General features: G+C 39.2%; 1 protein-coding gene and 1 long non-coding RNA gene across 2 annotated transcripts in view; one reads left to right on the top strand and one right to left on the bottom strand.

The window, feature by feature from the left end:
* The window catches only part of LOC116691156 (fatty acid 2-hydroxylase), a 60,102-nt gene extending 57,643 nt beyond the window's left edge, over nucleotides 1-2,459 (bottom strand). Inside the window, exon 1 of the mRNA XM_032518533.1 lies at nucleotides 1,972-2,459. Coding sequence (XP_032374424.1) covers nucleotides 1,972-2,253 — 282 coding nt within the window. The 5' untranslated portion in view covers nucleotides 2,254-2,459. The remainder of the gene's footprint in view (nucleotides 1-1,971) is intronic.
* The window catches only part of LOC116691164 (uncharacterized), a 631,246-nt gene that overhangs the window by 68,392 nt on the left and 546,899 nt on the right, over nucleotides 1-15,955 (top strand). The window lies entirely within an intron of this gene.

The following is a 15,955-nucleotide window of genomic DNA, read 5'->3' as shown; positions in this document are numbered from 1 at the left end:
ATATATATATATATATATATATATACACTAAAACAATAAAGTGCTTTCTTTATTGCAGAGGGTGTGGTGCAGAGGCGGTAGCCTGTAAATCTGGAAAATGGCCATGCCAATTTCTCTTACCAAAATGTAGCCTAACTTTTTTGAGCGTTATTTAGCCTTACGAGCTGGCATAACATGGTTGGTACTAATGGATGCCTCGGGTCATCTAGTTTCATATGGTACCAATACAGTCACTCTAGCTTTGAAAACAGTACTGTTGGCCGAGTTTGTTGACGGTGCTGCAGGTCTCTTTGGGTTAAAAGATCGATAACAGGATTTTATGAATCAATATCGGATTATTCAAAGAAAAAAACATTTGAAATTGGGAAATTGATTTTTCAAACTCAGCCCAATCACACATTACAAAACACCTTACCACAATACACAAAGCTGCAAAATTTCTACAGGATTTAACATGGTGATTTTATCTGTGTAATTGGCCTGCTGGATGCTCTCCAAGCACAAACAATCCCCCTGTAAAGTCACACTGTGTGACTGAAGGTTGCTACATCCTGTTCTTGCACTGGTATTTACGTTGTGTGGTGGTAAACCCATCAGGCAAACCATTGAAGAACTAATTGTGGCGTAGATTTAACATTTGCTATTGTTTTTATTTGCCAGGCCAACAGGAAGTGACTAGGGAAAGAAAGGACAAATAAAGCACAAGTTATGTAGGGGCGATATTTCATTAACAACTGGAATGTCCATGGAACTCAGCAGAAATCAGTCTCATGACCCCCATTGTCACATTTGACCAGTCTCATAGAGTGACTTTGGGATTTTAATGGCAATTTGTTCAACATTTGTTGAACTTATGCCCCAGTTGCAGTCAAAATAAAAAAAAATGCCTATGGAGTGATGTGATGATAGCAGCTAAGTCAGAAAAAACACTGTCTTAACATGTGTTTTATAGTCATGACTTATCAGTGAATGAAGCATGAAGCTCCAAAAAGGATGAAGAAGAAAAGAAAAAGAAAAGCTTTTGTTACTGCAATTGCGCAAACTTTGCCTACCAAGATGCAACCAAGCGGCAAGAACACACACATGAGAGTGGGCAAGCCATGTAAATGTCAACTCTGTTGGCAAGAGATTTATGCAAACTGTCTCATTTCTTCCTCCTCACACACAGAAAAACACACTGGGATAGATAGAGAGAGCTGAATTGGGTGTGGATTCATCTCACAACAAGGAATGTGACGTTTCTGGTTTCCTTCAAATTTATTGTCCCCACTATCCTAACTGGGACAAGACAAACCAGTTTCTCTCTCTCACACACACACGCACGCGCACACACACACGCACACACACACACAGACACACGCACCCCCCCCCCACCACACACACACACACACACACACACACCTTGAATCATGTATTAACACCACTGACGCCCCCAACCAATCCTACTTCATCCCCACAGGTCTACCATGTCCCTCCCAGATCCCTCCATGTATGTCTTTTTCCACCAACTCCTCATTTCGTCCACTACAATCAATACTCCAGGAGGAGGAGGACATAAGAGAGTTCTTTCTATACCTGTCACAAAGAAATGCCCAGTAAAGTGAAGTGAGAGACAATTACACCTGTGACTCACAGGCCCCTATCAGCTATTATCCCGCAGGTCCACAGCCGTGCCTGGAGGCCATTGTTTTAATACCTCTGGAGTCTGAGGGAAAGATTCCAAAAATCACAAACTTCCTACCAAGATCATTTCTTACAATGTGTAATTTATTTTAATAATTAAGACCCCTGTCAGTCAGCAAAGGCATATCCAAGGACCCTTCCGTGGAGACTATGCCTATAGCAACAGGTTTTCTGCTCTAGGCTACGCTTCTCTGATCTTTTGTCTTTCTTTCTCTGGTCTTGTTTGTATGCTCTGAGGTCAGTGATGTCGGTCTAGATGGCTAGGTGTGGTGGGTCCCCTGACTCTACCTGTGCTTCGTCGGTGCCGCTGTCGCTGTCCAGCTCCCCGATGTAGTACTGCTCCATCCACCGCCGGGCGTTCTCCGAGTGCCGGTGTGGGGGTCCTTCCATCTCCCGGCTCACGTCCTTGCCTGACCGCTGAAGTATCAGCGCCTCCCCGCCGGGATGCATCCGCAAGAAAGAGGTCACATCGTACACCCTGGTCCCCAGCAGCACCCAGCAGGAGTCCTTGGTGCAGTTGCGGGCCACCTCCTTCTCCATGAAGAACCGGGGGGACGTGGACGGAGACATACTGACAGCGGAGATGCAGAGCGTCCACCTGGACCGAAAAAGTAACACAGGGAGGAGAGCAGAGAGACCTGCTCGCAGGGCCGTCGACCTGACTACTGGACTGGGAGGTAAACTTCGCCGTTGACACCCAGAGGCACCCAAACTATTAACTATTAACGAGAGGACAGTGATGAAAGGCGGGGTCTGTGGGGCGTTCAAACACTCGGAAAAGATCGTATACAACAAGTTAAACTTGAAACGTCTGAATAATGTTTCTCCCTGGGGGTTGTTTTTTTTCTGTTTATAAACAAAGGTTTACTCACTCCTAATATTGTGCCACCTCAAATCAGAGAAAAGACGAATTTTATGTTAGACAATCAGAGGAGGCTACCAAAATCCAATGTCGTGTTCCGTGAATGCAGCATTAAATCCAGACGCACCTGCTGCTCTGAAAACACCCGGGGCAACAAACTCCTCAAGTCTGCTGTGTAGAGCAGCAAACTGATAATAAGTCGTTTATTCACATTCAATAAACAACTAACATTTCTCAACGTGAATCATTCAAATTACCCTTGACGTCAAATAAAGAGTGACATAGGCTGTGAATAGAATAGAATAGAATAGAATAGAATAGAATAGAACAGAATGCCTTTATTGTCATTATACACAAGTGCAGTATCTGTGCAATGAGATTGAAGCAACCCCTTCACAGTGTCGACACGAAATATAAAAATATAAAATATAAGAATCTATAATATGAAGTATAGGTAGTGCAGAGGAAAAGGGGGGGGGGGGGGGGACCTGGTGCACAGTCCTGAGAGCAACTATGTACATATGTAAAATAGCTTTGTATACACATTGTGTGAAAAGTAGTTAAGTATTAACAACAAACAAATTAATATTGCACTGTAATAAAATGAAATGGTTAAATATTAAATATTGCACTGTATGAAATATATGTGTATGAATGAAAATGAATATGTCACTTACCTGTCATGGTGAGAGCCTAAGTTCCATGCACTCTGAGGCATTTAACGTCTAGAACATAGCCAGATACTAAACCAGATACATCTAAATAACGGTCAATCTAATTTGCACTTAACAAAACCTGACATTCGTAGCCTATAGCAATTTCTCAACCCTTATCATTATTATTGTTATTTCTCAATAGCCTAATAACAACAATAGCCTAATGTTAATTATTGTTTTAATAATATCCTAATTGTAACAGAAATCTGCGTGTGATCCGCACTTTGGCCACTTATGGGTTCGTGTATTATCTTTAAAACTAAAATGTTAATTTGCATTTAGCCTAATTAGTGACATTTTGAAGATGTTCAATAAAATGTAGCATATACACATAGTTGGGTCTATTTTCTCCCAAAACAGAGGGCGTGTTTTTGTTTATCTCTCAGCTTAATCTTCACCAGACAGATGAGCTCAACTGGTGCCTTTACGTGGCGTCGGAAATAATCCTTTCCACAGGTGAGCCCTAAATAAAGCTCAATTGAACGATAAAGAAATTACTCATAATAATGTGTGATATTTCTGTTTTAGCCTGCACAAGTTTGCGAGGTGGGGTGTTTAGGGGAGAACTTGGAAGATTTGTCAGGGGCTAAATTAGGCTATTATTATTACCGATATTTAGTCAAATTAGCCTAACCTAAATAATGTAAAAAAATACTAAATACCTGACGTTAAAACTCAAACTCAAATAAGGGTGACTATTACCATCTGTCTAGGGATTGCACGTATGAAAAATAGCCTTTTGGTTAACTCTGGCATATTGAAAGAAATGTTTATTGATATGCACTGTCCCTGTAATAAAAAATTAAAAATTAAAAAACAGTGCTGTTGGAAGGCCTTCCAACAAAATGCAATTTTTGCCGATGAAAAGCACGTTTTAGACTGCGCATCAAGGGATGTTTAGGACTTAATTTGACAAGTTCGGGGAATACGAGCTTCCTGAAGGCAGCGTGAGACTTGTCCACTAGCGCCATCCTGCGTGTTTTGGTAAATATGCTGTCAAAACCACACAGTGATGTAAATTTCAAGTAGACTAATTAGGCACAGTTAAAATCAACATCCAATTCAATTCAATTCAATTTTATTTATAGGCTTAATATAATATATTCATAACAAGCGTTATCTCAAGACCGTTTACAGATAGAGCTAGACCACACTCCAGAATTTACGACCAGACATAGTGTTAAAAATGGATCCAAACAGGCTAACCGTGTTTTCTCTGGAGTGAGACAACCCTTGTTAGGGCTGGGGTTTAGTGGACAGTATGGTGGGAGGTTTCCAGAATAACAAAAATACCCAAAGCTTGTGTAAAGTCTGATTGGCCTGTATGATAAAGCTGTTTGTTCTAGAAACTGGTCCTGTCAACCAATGACAGACGTAAACATTGTTTTGCATTTTATCACTTATGGCAAGCAGTTTTAACATTTAATAATACCACATGCCCATCTGTAATTACATTTTAGGTATCTATAACATTTCTGGATAGAATGGTAATTAAAGAACTCCACAATAACATTTTTACTACTAGAAATTGTATTTCGAGACATTTACAACTTTGATTGCACTGGTGAAAACTAAATAAAAGATTAATTTGCAGGATAGGATACATACAACTGCAATTTTACTGGATATTACTATTACTATTATATACTATACTTGCATACTATACTATATCTCTAATAGTAATGCTTCCCATCCAGAATGTGATTTTATATATCTGAAATAGTAACTGATGCAAAGTTTGACATTAGGCAAAAAGATAATAACAAAAAAAAAACTAAACTAAATAAAAGATTAATTGTCAGGATAGGAGACCTACAGATACCTGCAATATAACTATTACTAGGAAAGACTAACATTTCAGATATCTTCAATACAATTGTTACTGGTCAAAACTAAAGTGAGCCGTTTTGGCATTCATTATTGTTTTGCTTAGATATATATAAAATTACATTCTGCATGTGAGGCATACTATGATAGCTATTCAGAATTGTATTTTCCCAGTAAAATTGCAGTTGTTTGTAATGCCATTTTATTAATCAGAATGTATTTTGGATAGAGAATTACAATTTAGATTGTCACAGTTCAGGGAATTGTGGACCTAAATGCAGAGATCAGACAGGCAGGCAGGAGAGAGTTTGTGTCAAGGAACAAAAAAGCAGAATTCCAACAAACAAGGGGTCTAAAAAGCAGTAGACAAAATAACACAAGGAGTCCCAAGGAAGCAGGCAAAAATGAATGTCCAAAAAGATTACAAAAAAAACAAAGAACAAAGCAAAAACTGGAGCACAGGGGCAGGAACAAACTCACAGGGGAAGAAAGACCGCATGGAAGAGGCCAAACACGGAACACAGACAGGAGCAAACAAAAAGATGATCCGACAAGAGACAAAATAACACAGAGGTTAAATACAAGATGTAACGAGCAAACAATGAACAGGTAATACAACAGGTGAAACACATCAGGGCGGGGACGACAATCACAGAGACAGGGAAACACAAGGCAGGTTGTACAACCAGACAAGACTACACCGAAAAACAGACTATCAAAAGGAAACAGAACATACAGACACTCATGGGACAAACACACAACAGGAAGTAGAACTAGACAACAACCAGACAACAAGGGAGGACACACGGAGTATAACTGAAAACAGGAAACAGAACAAATGCACAATAATAACAGGAAACAATAACAGAACCTCAAAACTACAGAAACCACAACAAAAACGATCTGGAATGTTTGTTTAATTTTGCATATTTTAAATTAGAGTTTTGACCAGTGGCAATTGTATTGTAGATATCTAAAATGGGAGTTCTTCCTGGTAATAATTCTATTGCAGATATCTGAAATTCTTATTTTGGATAGGATAAGGACATTGTGGATATGTGAAATTGAAAGCCCCATACACATGAATGAGAAACGTGACGTCATGTGTACTAGTAAGATTGACGTTGTGGATATCTGAAATGACCATTGTAGATAGGAATAGATGGATAGATAGATAGATACTTTATTCATCCAGAAGGAAATTAGGGCGTCCAATAGCTTATACACATCTTATACACATCATACGTTCACATTCGATCAGGAGAAACTTCATTGCAGACATGCAAAACTTTATTAGTAAGCTACATGTGAACAATATGAAATGTACGACAGTATGTAATGTACAGGGTCTTTGAAGATTAGACTCCATCGTATAAAATATGTTTGGTGGAGATGTGACTTGGACCCAAATGCAGAGAGGGCAGGCAAAGTATTTATATAGCTTGATAATTTGTTAAACAAAAACAAAGTACAAACCAACAAAAGGTGTCCAGAAAAACAGCAGGCAACAAAATCCAAAAAGAGGCAAAAGACAAAACAAGAATAACAGGAACACCAAGACTAAGCAGGTAGACAAAACAGGCAGACTAAACACACAGACACTCATCATAGCAATGTTTACAAGGGTTAGGGAACCCCAAACATATCCCCCCGATGGAGTCCAGACACTGGTGGGGAGGTGAAGCAGCATGAAGACGGGAATCAGTCAATAGAATAGTGCAATCAGTCAGGTCCAGGATAGTCCAGGGTAGTTTATGTGTATGTATAAAGGCCCCCAGATGAAAGCATGGAACAAAGAGCAGTGTGCAGCGCAGACTTAAACCCTTCTGTGTTGCAATGAAGAGCGTAATGGCCCCAGGGACAAAGAACTTATACAGCCTGTCAGTTTTGCAAGACAGAGACAGGAGCCTACACCTGAACATGCCCTTCTGTTTGGAGAAAGTGGTGTGCAGAGGGTGGCAGTCATTGTCCATTATAGAGAGTAGTCTGCTCAGGGTATCTGCAACTGATGTCGGCGACTCCAGCTCCACTGGCCTTGACAGAGCAGTAGAACATAAGCAGTAGTTTGCTGCAGACATTAAAGGACCTCAGCCTCCTAACGAAATAGAGCCTTCTCTGCCCTTTCTTGTAAAGTGCAACAGAATTGGCAGACCAGTCAAGTTTGTTGTCAAGATGTAACCCCAGGTACTTGCATGTACAGTAACTACAGTCTCCACATTCACCCCGTCAATGGTAACAGGCAGAAAAGGAGTGGTAGGCCTGCTGAAGTCCACCACCCTTTCCTTGGTTGTGGCGTTGTTCAGCTGCAGCTAGTTAGTCCTACACCATCCCACAAGGTCCCTCCACAAGGCTTCTGTACGGCCCCTCCTGTCCATCCTTGACACATTTGCAGTGTTGTTAGAGAACGTCTGCATATGGCATGAACAGTGCAGGGGAGAGAGAACAGTTCCCTGTGGCGCCCTGTGCTGCTGACCACAACTGGGGCCGTTCAGTGAGGTAATCTGTGATCCAGGTCACCAGGCTTGGATTATAGAAGCACCTGCATGTGGCTTATAGGAGAGAAGTTGAGTGGTTTGCCATATTTTTTGTTGATCTTTCTTTTGATCGCTGTATTAACTGTGATTTCCTTTTTTTGTGCACATTCAGCTTCTTCATTAATAAAAGTAAGAAAAGTTGCATCTCAGCAATTCTTTTTGTGTGTCAGTGTTTGTCAAAAACAGAAAAAGCAGACCCACCATTTGCATTTTGCAACACCTCATATTCTAGTGTCATACATCACTCCTTGAATCTGTTTTTGATACAAAATATGAATTTTGAGTGCTTATAATTCTTTTGATGATGTGCCAATTGAAGGGGTTTACTAAATATTTTTATCAGGACAGACTTCCTTGCAATTATGAAAAGATTTATTGTAAATTACAAAACTAAAATATGAAACTTACAAAGTCTTTGGAGATTAAACTCCATCGTAACAACATGTTTTAAAAGGGTAGCGAAACCCGGACATAACCCCTGATGGGGTCTAGACATTGGTGATGGTGAAGAAGGATTACAGGGGACCAAACCAAAAGGGCCAAGGGGTCGGTCAGCCGACAAAGACCCAGGGTATCATAGGTAACACTCTAGTCCTGAAATGACAACTGACAACCGCAGAGGAGAGAACAGATTTGAAACAGGGATGTCATGCTGTGATTGGCTTGTGTTTTGTTGCCTCACAACCTGGAATTAACATGGATTGTCTGACTTTAAAGATGTTTTTTTTTTAATTGTGAGGCAAACAACAAATAGCACAAAATAACAGAAAATGTCAATGTGCATAACTATTCACCCCCCTAAAGTCAATACTTTGTAGAGCCACTTTTTGCAGCAATCACAGCTCCAAGTTGCTTTGGATAAGCCTCTATGAACTTGCCACATCTTACCACTAGGATTTCTGCCCATTTGTCTTTGCAAAACTGCTCCAGCTCCTTCAAATTGGATGGTTTGCACAACAATCTTTAAGTCTGACCGGTTTTCTATTGGATTGAGGTCTGGGCTTTGACAAGGCCATTCTAACACATTTACATGTTTCCCCTTGGCTTAGACCACTCAAGTGTTGCTTATTAAGCAGTGTGTTTGGGGTCCTTGTCCTGCTGGAAGGCGGACCTCCATTCTAGCCTCAAATCACACACAGATTGGTACAGATTTTGTTCAGGAATATCCCTGTATTTAGCACCATCCATCTTTCCCTCAACTCTGACCAGTTTCCCAGTCCCGGCTGCTGAAAAACATCCCCACCATCTCTTGGCAGGTTTGCTGCTATGCCATGTTCTTTCCATTTGGTTATGATAGAGTTGATGGTGTTCCTGGGGATCAACAAAGATTTGGATTTTTTTTTTATAACCTAACCCTGACCTGTGCTTCTTAACAACATTGTCCCTTACTTGTTTGGAGAGTTCCTTGGTCTTAATGGCAGTTTTTGGTTAGTGGTGCCTCTTGCTTTGTTAAGCTCTTGCTTCACCCAGAACACAGAGACAGGCACACGGCATGAGATAGAGTTAAAGAGTTTATTAGAACAGTCAAAAAGAAATGTGAAATAGCGAGTGGGTCTGGGACAAATGCTGTAGATCGGGTCTAAACTTGAAAGGAGGTAGACAGGGCCGAACTGAGACACGAAGAAGGCAGTGGTGAGAGTCCAGTCTCTACTCACCAAGGGGTCCAGTGTGAGAGTGACGAGAGGGGTGGAGCTGGGTTGGTAGGCAACTCAGCAGGAAAGCTAGGCTGCAACCTAGAAAGTAGGCAGAGAAGCAGCTGAGCAGATACTGTCTAGAAGCAGCAGGTTCAGAGCGTGATCTGAACAAAATAGCAAAAATGAACGTCGAGGTTTGCCATAAATAGCTATTTTTCACACACAAAAGTCTAGGCGGAAATGGGCGTGGCATCAAGAGATTCAGTTGGATCCAGTGAACACATGAATATATGGTTTTTGAATGTGCTAAGCACGGTTTGGGAGTTATGGGACCAAACACGTTTTTTTCTGCTATAACTCTACCTAGTGGTAGAAGTGGGTCAATTGTTGCGTCTGAGGTCCGTGCAGAGTTCTGGACCAGTCCTGAAAATGACACACCGCCACCATGTACGGCTTGGCCTGTAGCAGGAGTTTTAGGCAGTAACTTTGCCACCGTGGTTCCTACAGCCTCGGGCTTGGACCACTAATAATACACAGTACAAAAGTAATGCATTATTATATATTTGGCCATCTACAAGAAAAGAATATAACAGATGAATGCATAGGTAGAGTGGTGTAGGAAACAGCAGGTGGCAGGAAAGGACCAAAGTATACATGTAGTAGCCTAACTGGGTGATGGGGGTGGGCTGTGGATGATGTGAAAAAGACAGCAGTAGAGACGTGTTGAGAAAGTTGGTAAAATATTATGTGAAACAAATCACATAATCTCACTTCTTGGAAGATTAGTATCACAATGAAGTGACTTGTTAAATTTATTTTTTACAGATGATTTAACACCTAAGTGGTGATAACACTTAATAACAAGCTGTCGGTCACCTAAAAAGTGGCAGAACAAAAGAGAAGAGCACTTTAGTTGTTAGCAGAAAATGTTGTCCCACATCCTTCTCATTATAGCTTTGCATCTGTAGAAACATGTTAGTCATAAAGCCTCCCCGTTCCCTTACAGTAGTTACTAATGGGTAGATTGTGCACTAATCTAAGTATTTTTGAATGATGCTAAAGTGCTGATGGGGTTCTCAGACAGATATTAATGTTACAATACACAATTCATGCCTTGGAATAGTAGCAAGCATTATGACTTGTCATTGCAGGAGAAGCACGGGTGGAACAAACATCGGTCAGGGTGGCTCCATTTAGTATCACAGAGCCAACATGAACATGATGCAAGACTCTCTCCACACAACACATACAGACAATACAGCTGCTAACGTTAATTCATGTTACTTTTTTTTTTTTTTTTAAATCTGTCATGAGAAGGGTGTACAAACCCTTCTAGTATCTCATGACATTTATAGGGGAACTATTATATAGCATTTTTTAGTTCCTGCTTGTATTTTGTGTTTGTACTAGGACAAGTTTACATGCTTTAATATTCAAAAAACAGTTTATCTTTCTCATACTGCAAATTGCTGCTGCACCTGTATTCACCCTCCACAGACTCCACAAACCACAAATTAAGGCTTCAAAACCAAATACTACACAACCGGACATTTCCCAGCAGTAATGTGACCCAAAATTGGGGACAAATGACCAGCAGTGGCCGCCTAGACTATGATTATCTGGCGTTAGCATGCTGCTACTCAGTAGTTAGCAGTATGCTAACGTTAGATTTTTATGGAACAAAGCAGCAATCTCTACCATCATAAATCGCAGATGAAGGCTTCTGAACCCAAAATTAAACAATTGGACATGTTTCAGCAGTAATGCGACACAAAATGTTCTGCGATGCCATGTTACATCCTGCTACGCTCTGCGGTGCCCTGCTACGTCCTGCTACGCTCTGCGGTGCCCTGCTACGCTCTGCGGTGCCTTGTAATGCCGCACAGGGCCCTGCTATGCCATGAACTACTACAAAGAACTACCACAAACTACTATTTTTTGTGACTGTTATTGCCACTATTCATTTTAACCCCAACCGGTCATCAGACGCCGCCTACCAAGAGCCTGAGTCTGTCCCAGGTTTCTGCCTAAAAGGAAGTTTTTCCTCGCCACTGTCGCACTGTTGCTTGCTCTGGAGGAAACTACTAGAACTGTTGGGTCCTTGTAAATTCTGGAGTGTGGTCTAGACCTACTCTATCTGTAAAGTGTCTCGAGATAACTCTTGTTATGAAGTGATACTACAAATAAAATTGAATTGAATTGAATTAAATGGGGACAATTTAACATTTTACTGCCGTTAGCATGTAGCTACTATACAAATAGAGTATAGCAGTACTTCCCTCTGCAGTCAAAAATGGCAGATAAAAGCTTTTAAACCAAATATTATACAACTACATAAGACATTCACTTTCACTTGTCAGATAAAAATAACTTCACATCACCTTCTCCGTTACAGAATAAACGAGTGTGTCTATCGCTACATCTTTATATACGGTCTATGATCACTATGCAGTAACAGCCGTAGGGACAATAAAGCTAATTAAAACTGCAAGCAGCATTGGACAGGCCCTCGCTCCTCTGCGTGTGTCGCTCCTTGTGACCGTGCATTTGAGCAGCACTCAGACACCTTCACCAATGAAAAGGGAACTCCCTGCTGAGTTCAATGATACATCACACAAGACTCTATAAGTTATGAAAGGGGGCGTGGCCTACGCATAAGGCAAAACCGTCATCAATGAAGAAGAACTCTCTGCTGAGTTTAATGATACCTCACACAACGGCCTACATCAAATGGGTCATGGTTATAAAAAGGGGCATGGCTACACCATAGGGGACGGGTCAAACCATCACCAATCAAAATTAAACTCGCTGCTGATTTCAATGATACCTCATACAAGACTCTACCTTACATGGGTCAGCAGTTATGGAAGGGGCCTGACTTAACCCTCTATTGCATGAATTATTTTCTAAACATGGTAAAAATGTCTTGATGTGTTTTTATTACTCCAGGATGCTTAAATAATGTAATTGTAAAAAAAAAATAAAAAAAAAATTGAAGGGGGGGTAGTTGGTAATTTGTTGCCATATGGCAACAACGCGCATTCGTGAAAGTGCTAAAAAATCCATTATTTCTTTAAAAACATGCTTTTATTGAAATAATTACTAAACAAATTCAACTTATATGTATCAACATGTATAGCCCAGTGTGTTTACAGTCAAATTAGTTTAGTTTTAATTGTTGTTTTTGATAATTATTAATAATAACACTGTAATAAGTCTGTCATATACACCTGAAAGAAGACACACGGATAAAATGTACTTGATTAGGGGCAAAATAAGCACAACACACTGACTAAACTTACAATTACTGAACTATATGGCCACTGAAAACATATTTCTGATACATAATCTTCCTTTAGAACCTCTCTATTTAGACTAGAAGGGTTTATTGACTATAAATGTCAGTGGACCAACAGGTAATTGAGTGCGTCAACATGATTTCCTTTGGAATAACTCATTTTTATTATTGAGCAATTCATTTACATTAGTGTGTAATTAATAACTTAGATAATATATTAATTACAAAATGGCTGGAATAACATAATATAAATACATTTCATGTTTTTCTTTCAAAACATTATAAATAACTGCAAACATAGTGTTAGAGTAGCCTAAAGTTATAGTAATTCAATTGAGCCAATTAGGCAAAATGTCCAGATTTCACGTCAATATTTGCATAATGTTGCCATATGGCAACAAATTAATTTTAGCCTTTTACAGAAAAAATACAAAATTTTAACTGGTTTAAATGATGAAAAATTAAAGTTTACTTATTCCAGATAACAGTTGGATTTTTTATTTTTCAAAGAAATGCATCTAAAATTGAGAAAAACAACGACATTTTGGCTGATCCTGGAGCTTGATCTTTAGTGTGGCACATGTCCGGAAAAGGGGGGGGGGACAGGATTCTGTGGGTATGTGAAGTCATCAAATGAGTACAACTTCAAAATAAAAGACCTGTTTACACAATTAAACAAAAAACAATGCATTTTACATGGTTTATTGTGAAAAACACTAAGAAAAGAATTTGTTGCCATATGGCAACAACATGCAATAGAGGGTTAAGCATAGAGAGCGAGCCAAGACATCACCAATGAAGAAGGAACTCTCTGTTGAGTTCAATGACCCTTCACACAAGACTCTACCTTAAACAGTTTAAGTGTTATGAAAAGGGCTTGGCCTGAGTAAATGGGCAGGTCAGTATCATATGTAGTATCATAAGTTTGATGTGAATCGGATGATGACCTATGACCAAAAGTCAATTTTGGCCAATAATGTCCTCAGGCCTGGACACTTGTCAATCGTAAGAAATTTTTGCCAAATTGGACAATGTACACTAAAGTTACTACAACTTCTTTGTTCATCGATAAATGCTTAAAATGGCCGCCACGCCTACACCGTTTGACAAAAGGTATTTCTATTCATGACTTTTCATTGTTAAGGTCTTTAATGACACAGACCAAATTTGAAGTTGATCTGATCTTTAAAGTATAGCACGTTGACTTTTAGGCATACTTCCTGTTACTATGACTTTTAGTAAATTGGCCTTTAGATGTCGTTAGGGTTAGACGCTTGTGAATCCTAAAAAATTTCGAGCCAATTGGACTATGTAGGCTACACTCAAGTTACACTCACTTCCTGTTTCAACGGCGAAATGCTCAAATGGTTGTCCCGCCACTGCCATGCCCTATGACGAAATTTTTTTCTTTTAATAACTTTTCATCTTTAACGTCTTAAGACCAAATTTGAAGTCAATCGGATTAAATCTCTAGGAGGAGTTTGTTCATTTCGTTTGAGAAATGGCCAAAATTGCACAAATCTTGAACTTTATACCCGGTTTAGCTCGTGAAACATCCAAGGTAGGCAAAGTTGCCATTTGCTACACTTGAAATGCAACGATGAATCTGTAACTTAGATAGATAGATAGATAGATAGATAGATAGATAGATAGATATTTATTGATCCCAAAAAATATGGGAAATTACTGTGTTACAGCAGCACACAAAATATACATACATACAATATACATGAAATAATAATAATAATAATAATAATAATAATAATAATAATAATAATAATAATAACAAAATATAAGAATAAAATATAAGAACAAATATTTAAATATATACAAGATGGGAAAAAACAAAATGTGCAACTGTTTAAGTATAAGTATGCTAAAGTATGCTAACTTATTCTCTAATTGTATCACTTTCAGGTTGAGCAAAGCATTCATCTTGACTTGCCTATACAACCCCCCCGTAACGCTAACTCAGTGATATAGTCTACAGTGGTCAACACTCACAAAAAGCAATTAAAAATGTAAAAGCTACTGTTTTAACAATTTTTATATAGATCTTTTCCATCCTAGTGTTTAAAGTTAAATTTTACTTAACTTTTTTGTAGTTGGAAAAATCAAGGTCCCATCTCTTAAAATGTGTTTTCTGGTGAACTCTATGGAAAATGTAACTTGTCTTTTTTGTGAAAAGTAAAAAAATAAAAAAATAAAGGTTAAAAAAAAGACTTTTGGAAATGAGGGGGATTTCTCCTGGTGAAATATTTAAGTGTGTTAGCCACTGTCGCTGGTCAGTCAGGCAGTGTGAAAAACAAACAAGACAGCAAGTTGTGTAGCGTGAACAACACGGCAAACTAAAGACTATTTTGTTTTATTAATTTATTTGTTACAGGGACAGTGCATATTTATTAGCACATTTCTGTCACTATGGCAGAGTTTTTCATCTGCAGCCCATAGACAGATGGTAAAACTTACCCCAAAAGAAGAAAAATTACACATTTACCTAACACTGTAACAATTAAAATACATGTAGTAAAAAGTACTATTAAGCTAAAATGTACAATAGGAACATAGCTGACCAACAATCAGACAAACATCCGACAAAGACATAACACATGCACACACACAAGGCAAGAAGCCAGCAGAGGGCAGAGAGAGCAGGTCTAAAGGTTAATGGTAATGTTGACAGCTCTGATTGTCAATGAGCCATTTTTTTTAACTGGATCTTGAATGTAGTCCTACTATATGTATTTAGTTTTCTGATGGTTTGGGGGTGAGGTTCCAATCATTAGCAGCTTAACTTTGAAACTCTTGCAGTGGGAACTTAGCTTACAGGGATAAGAAAGCGCCACAAATGTTTATTTTTGTCCTGAAATTCAGTTTCTTTATTTTAGCATTTTTGTGTGTTCAACACTGGGTAGTATTATCTCTTCAGGCCTCTAAAACCCCTTCACATAAATTGCCACTCTGAACCGCTCACACAGCAATGAGGCCCTATTAATCTGGGATGAGGAGCCACTACAGGACACTGCTTTGTTTCAAGGTGTGAGGTGACAAGTTTGGGACCCACAGCTCTAGAGATACAGCATTTCTCCTATACTAGTACCAAATGACATACGTTTCTCCAGGGAACCTATAATCTATAGTTAAAATAAAAACAAATAAAAAATCCAACTTGGGATTTGTTCATCATTTTGTACTTGACTGCCTCTCGGTTAATATCTTGGGAAACTTTGAGATCTGTTTTACAACTTAACACTAAGTTCAGTGTATTTGAATAATGAGTTGAGAAGTTAAATGACACTTTGAACAGTTTGACGTGTTAGCCAGTCAACCCTTCTCCTGTTTCTTTTCTTTACCAACCTAGAAAACACATCATGGTGAGTGTGTGCCTCACCTTCATTGTC

This window comes from Etheostoma spectabile, chromosome 6 (assembly GCF_008692095.1).
Source record: "Etheostoma spectabile isolate EspeVRDwgs_2016 chromosome 6, UIUC_Espe_1.0, whole genome shotgun sequence".
Lineage (NCBI taxonomy): Eukaryota > Metazoa > Chordata > Actinopteri > Perciformes > Percidae > Etheostoma > Etheostoma spectabile.
This window is presented reverse-complemented; position numbering and strand designations above follow the sequence as displayed.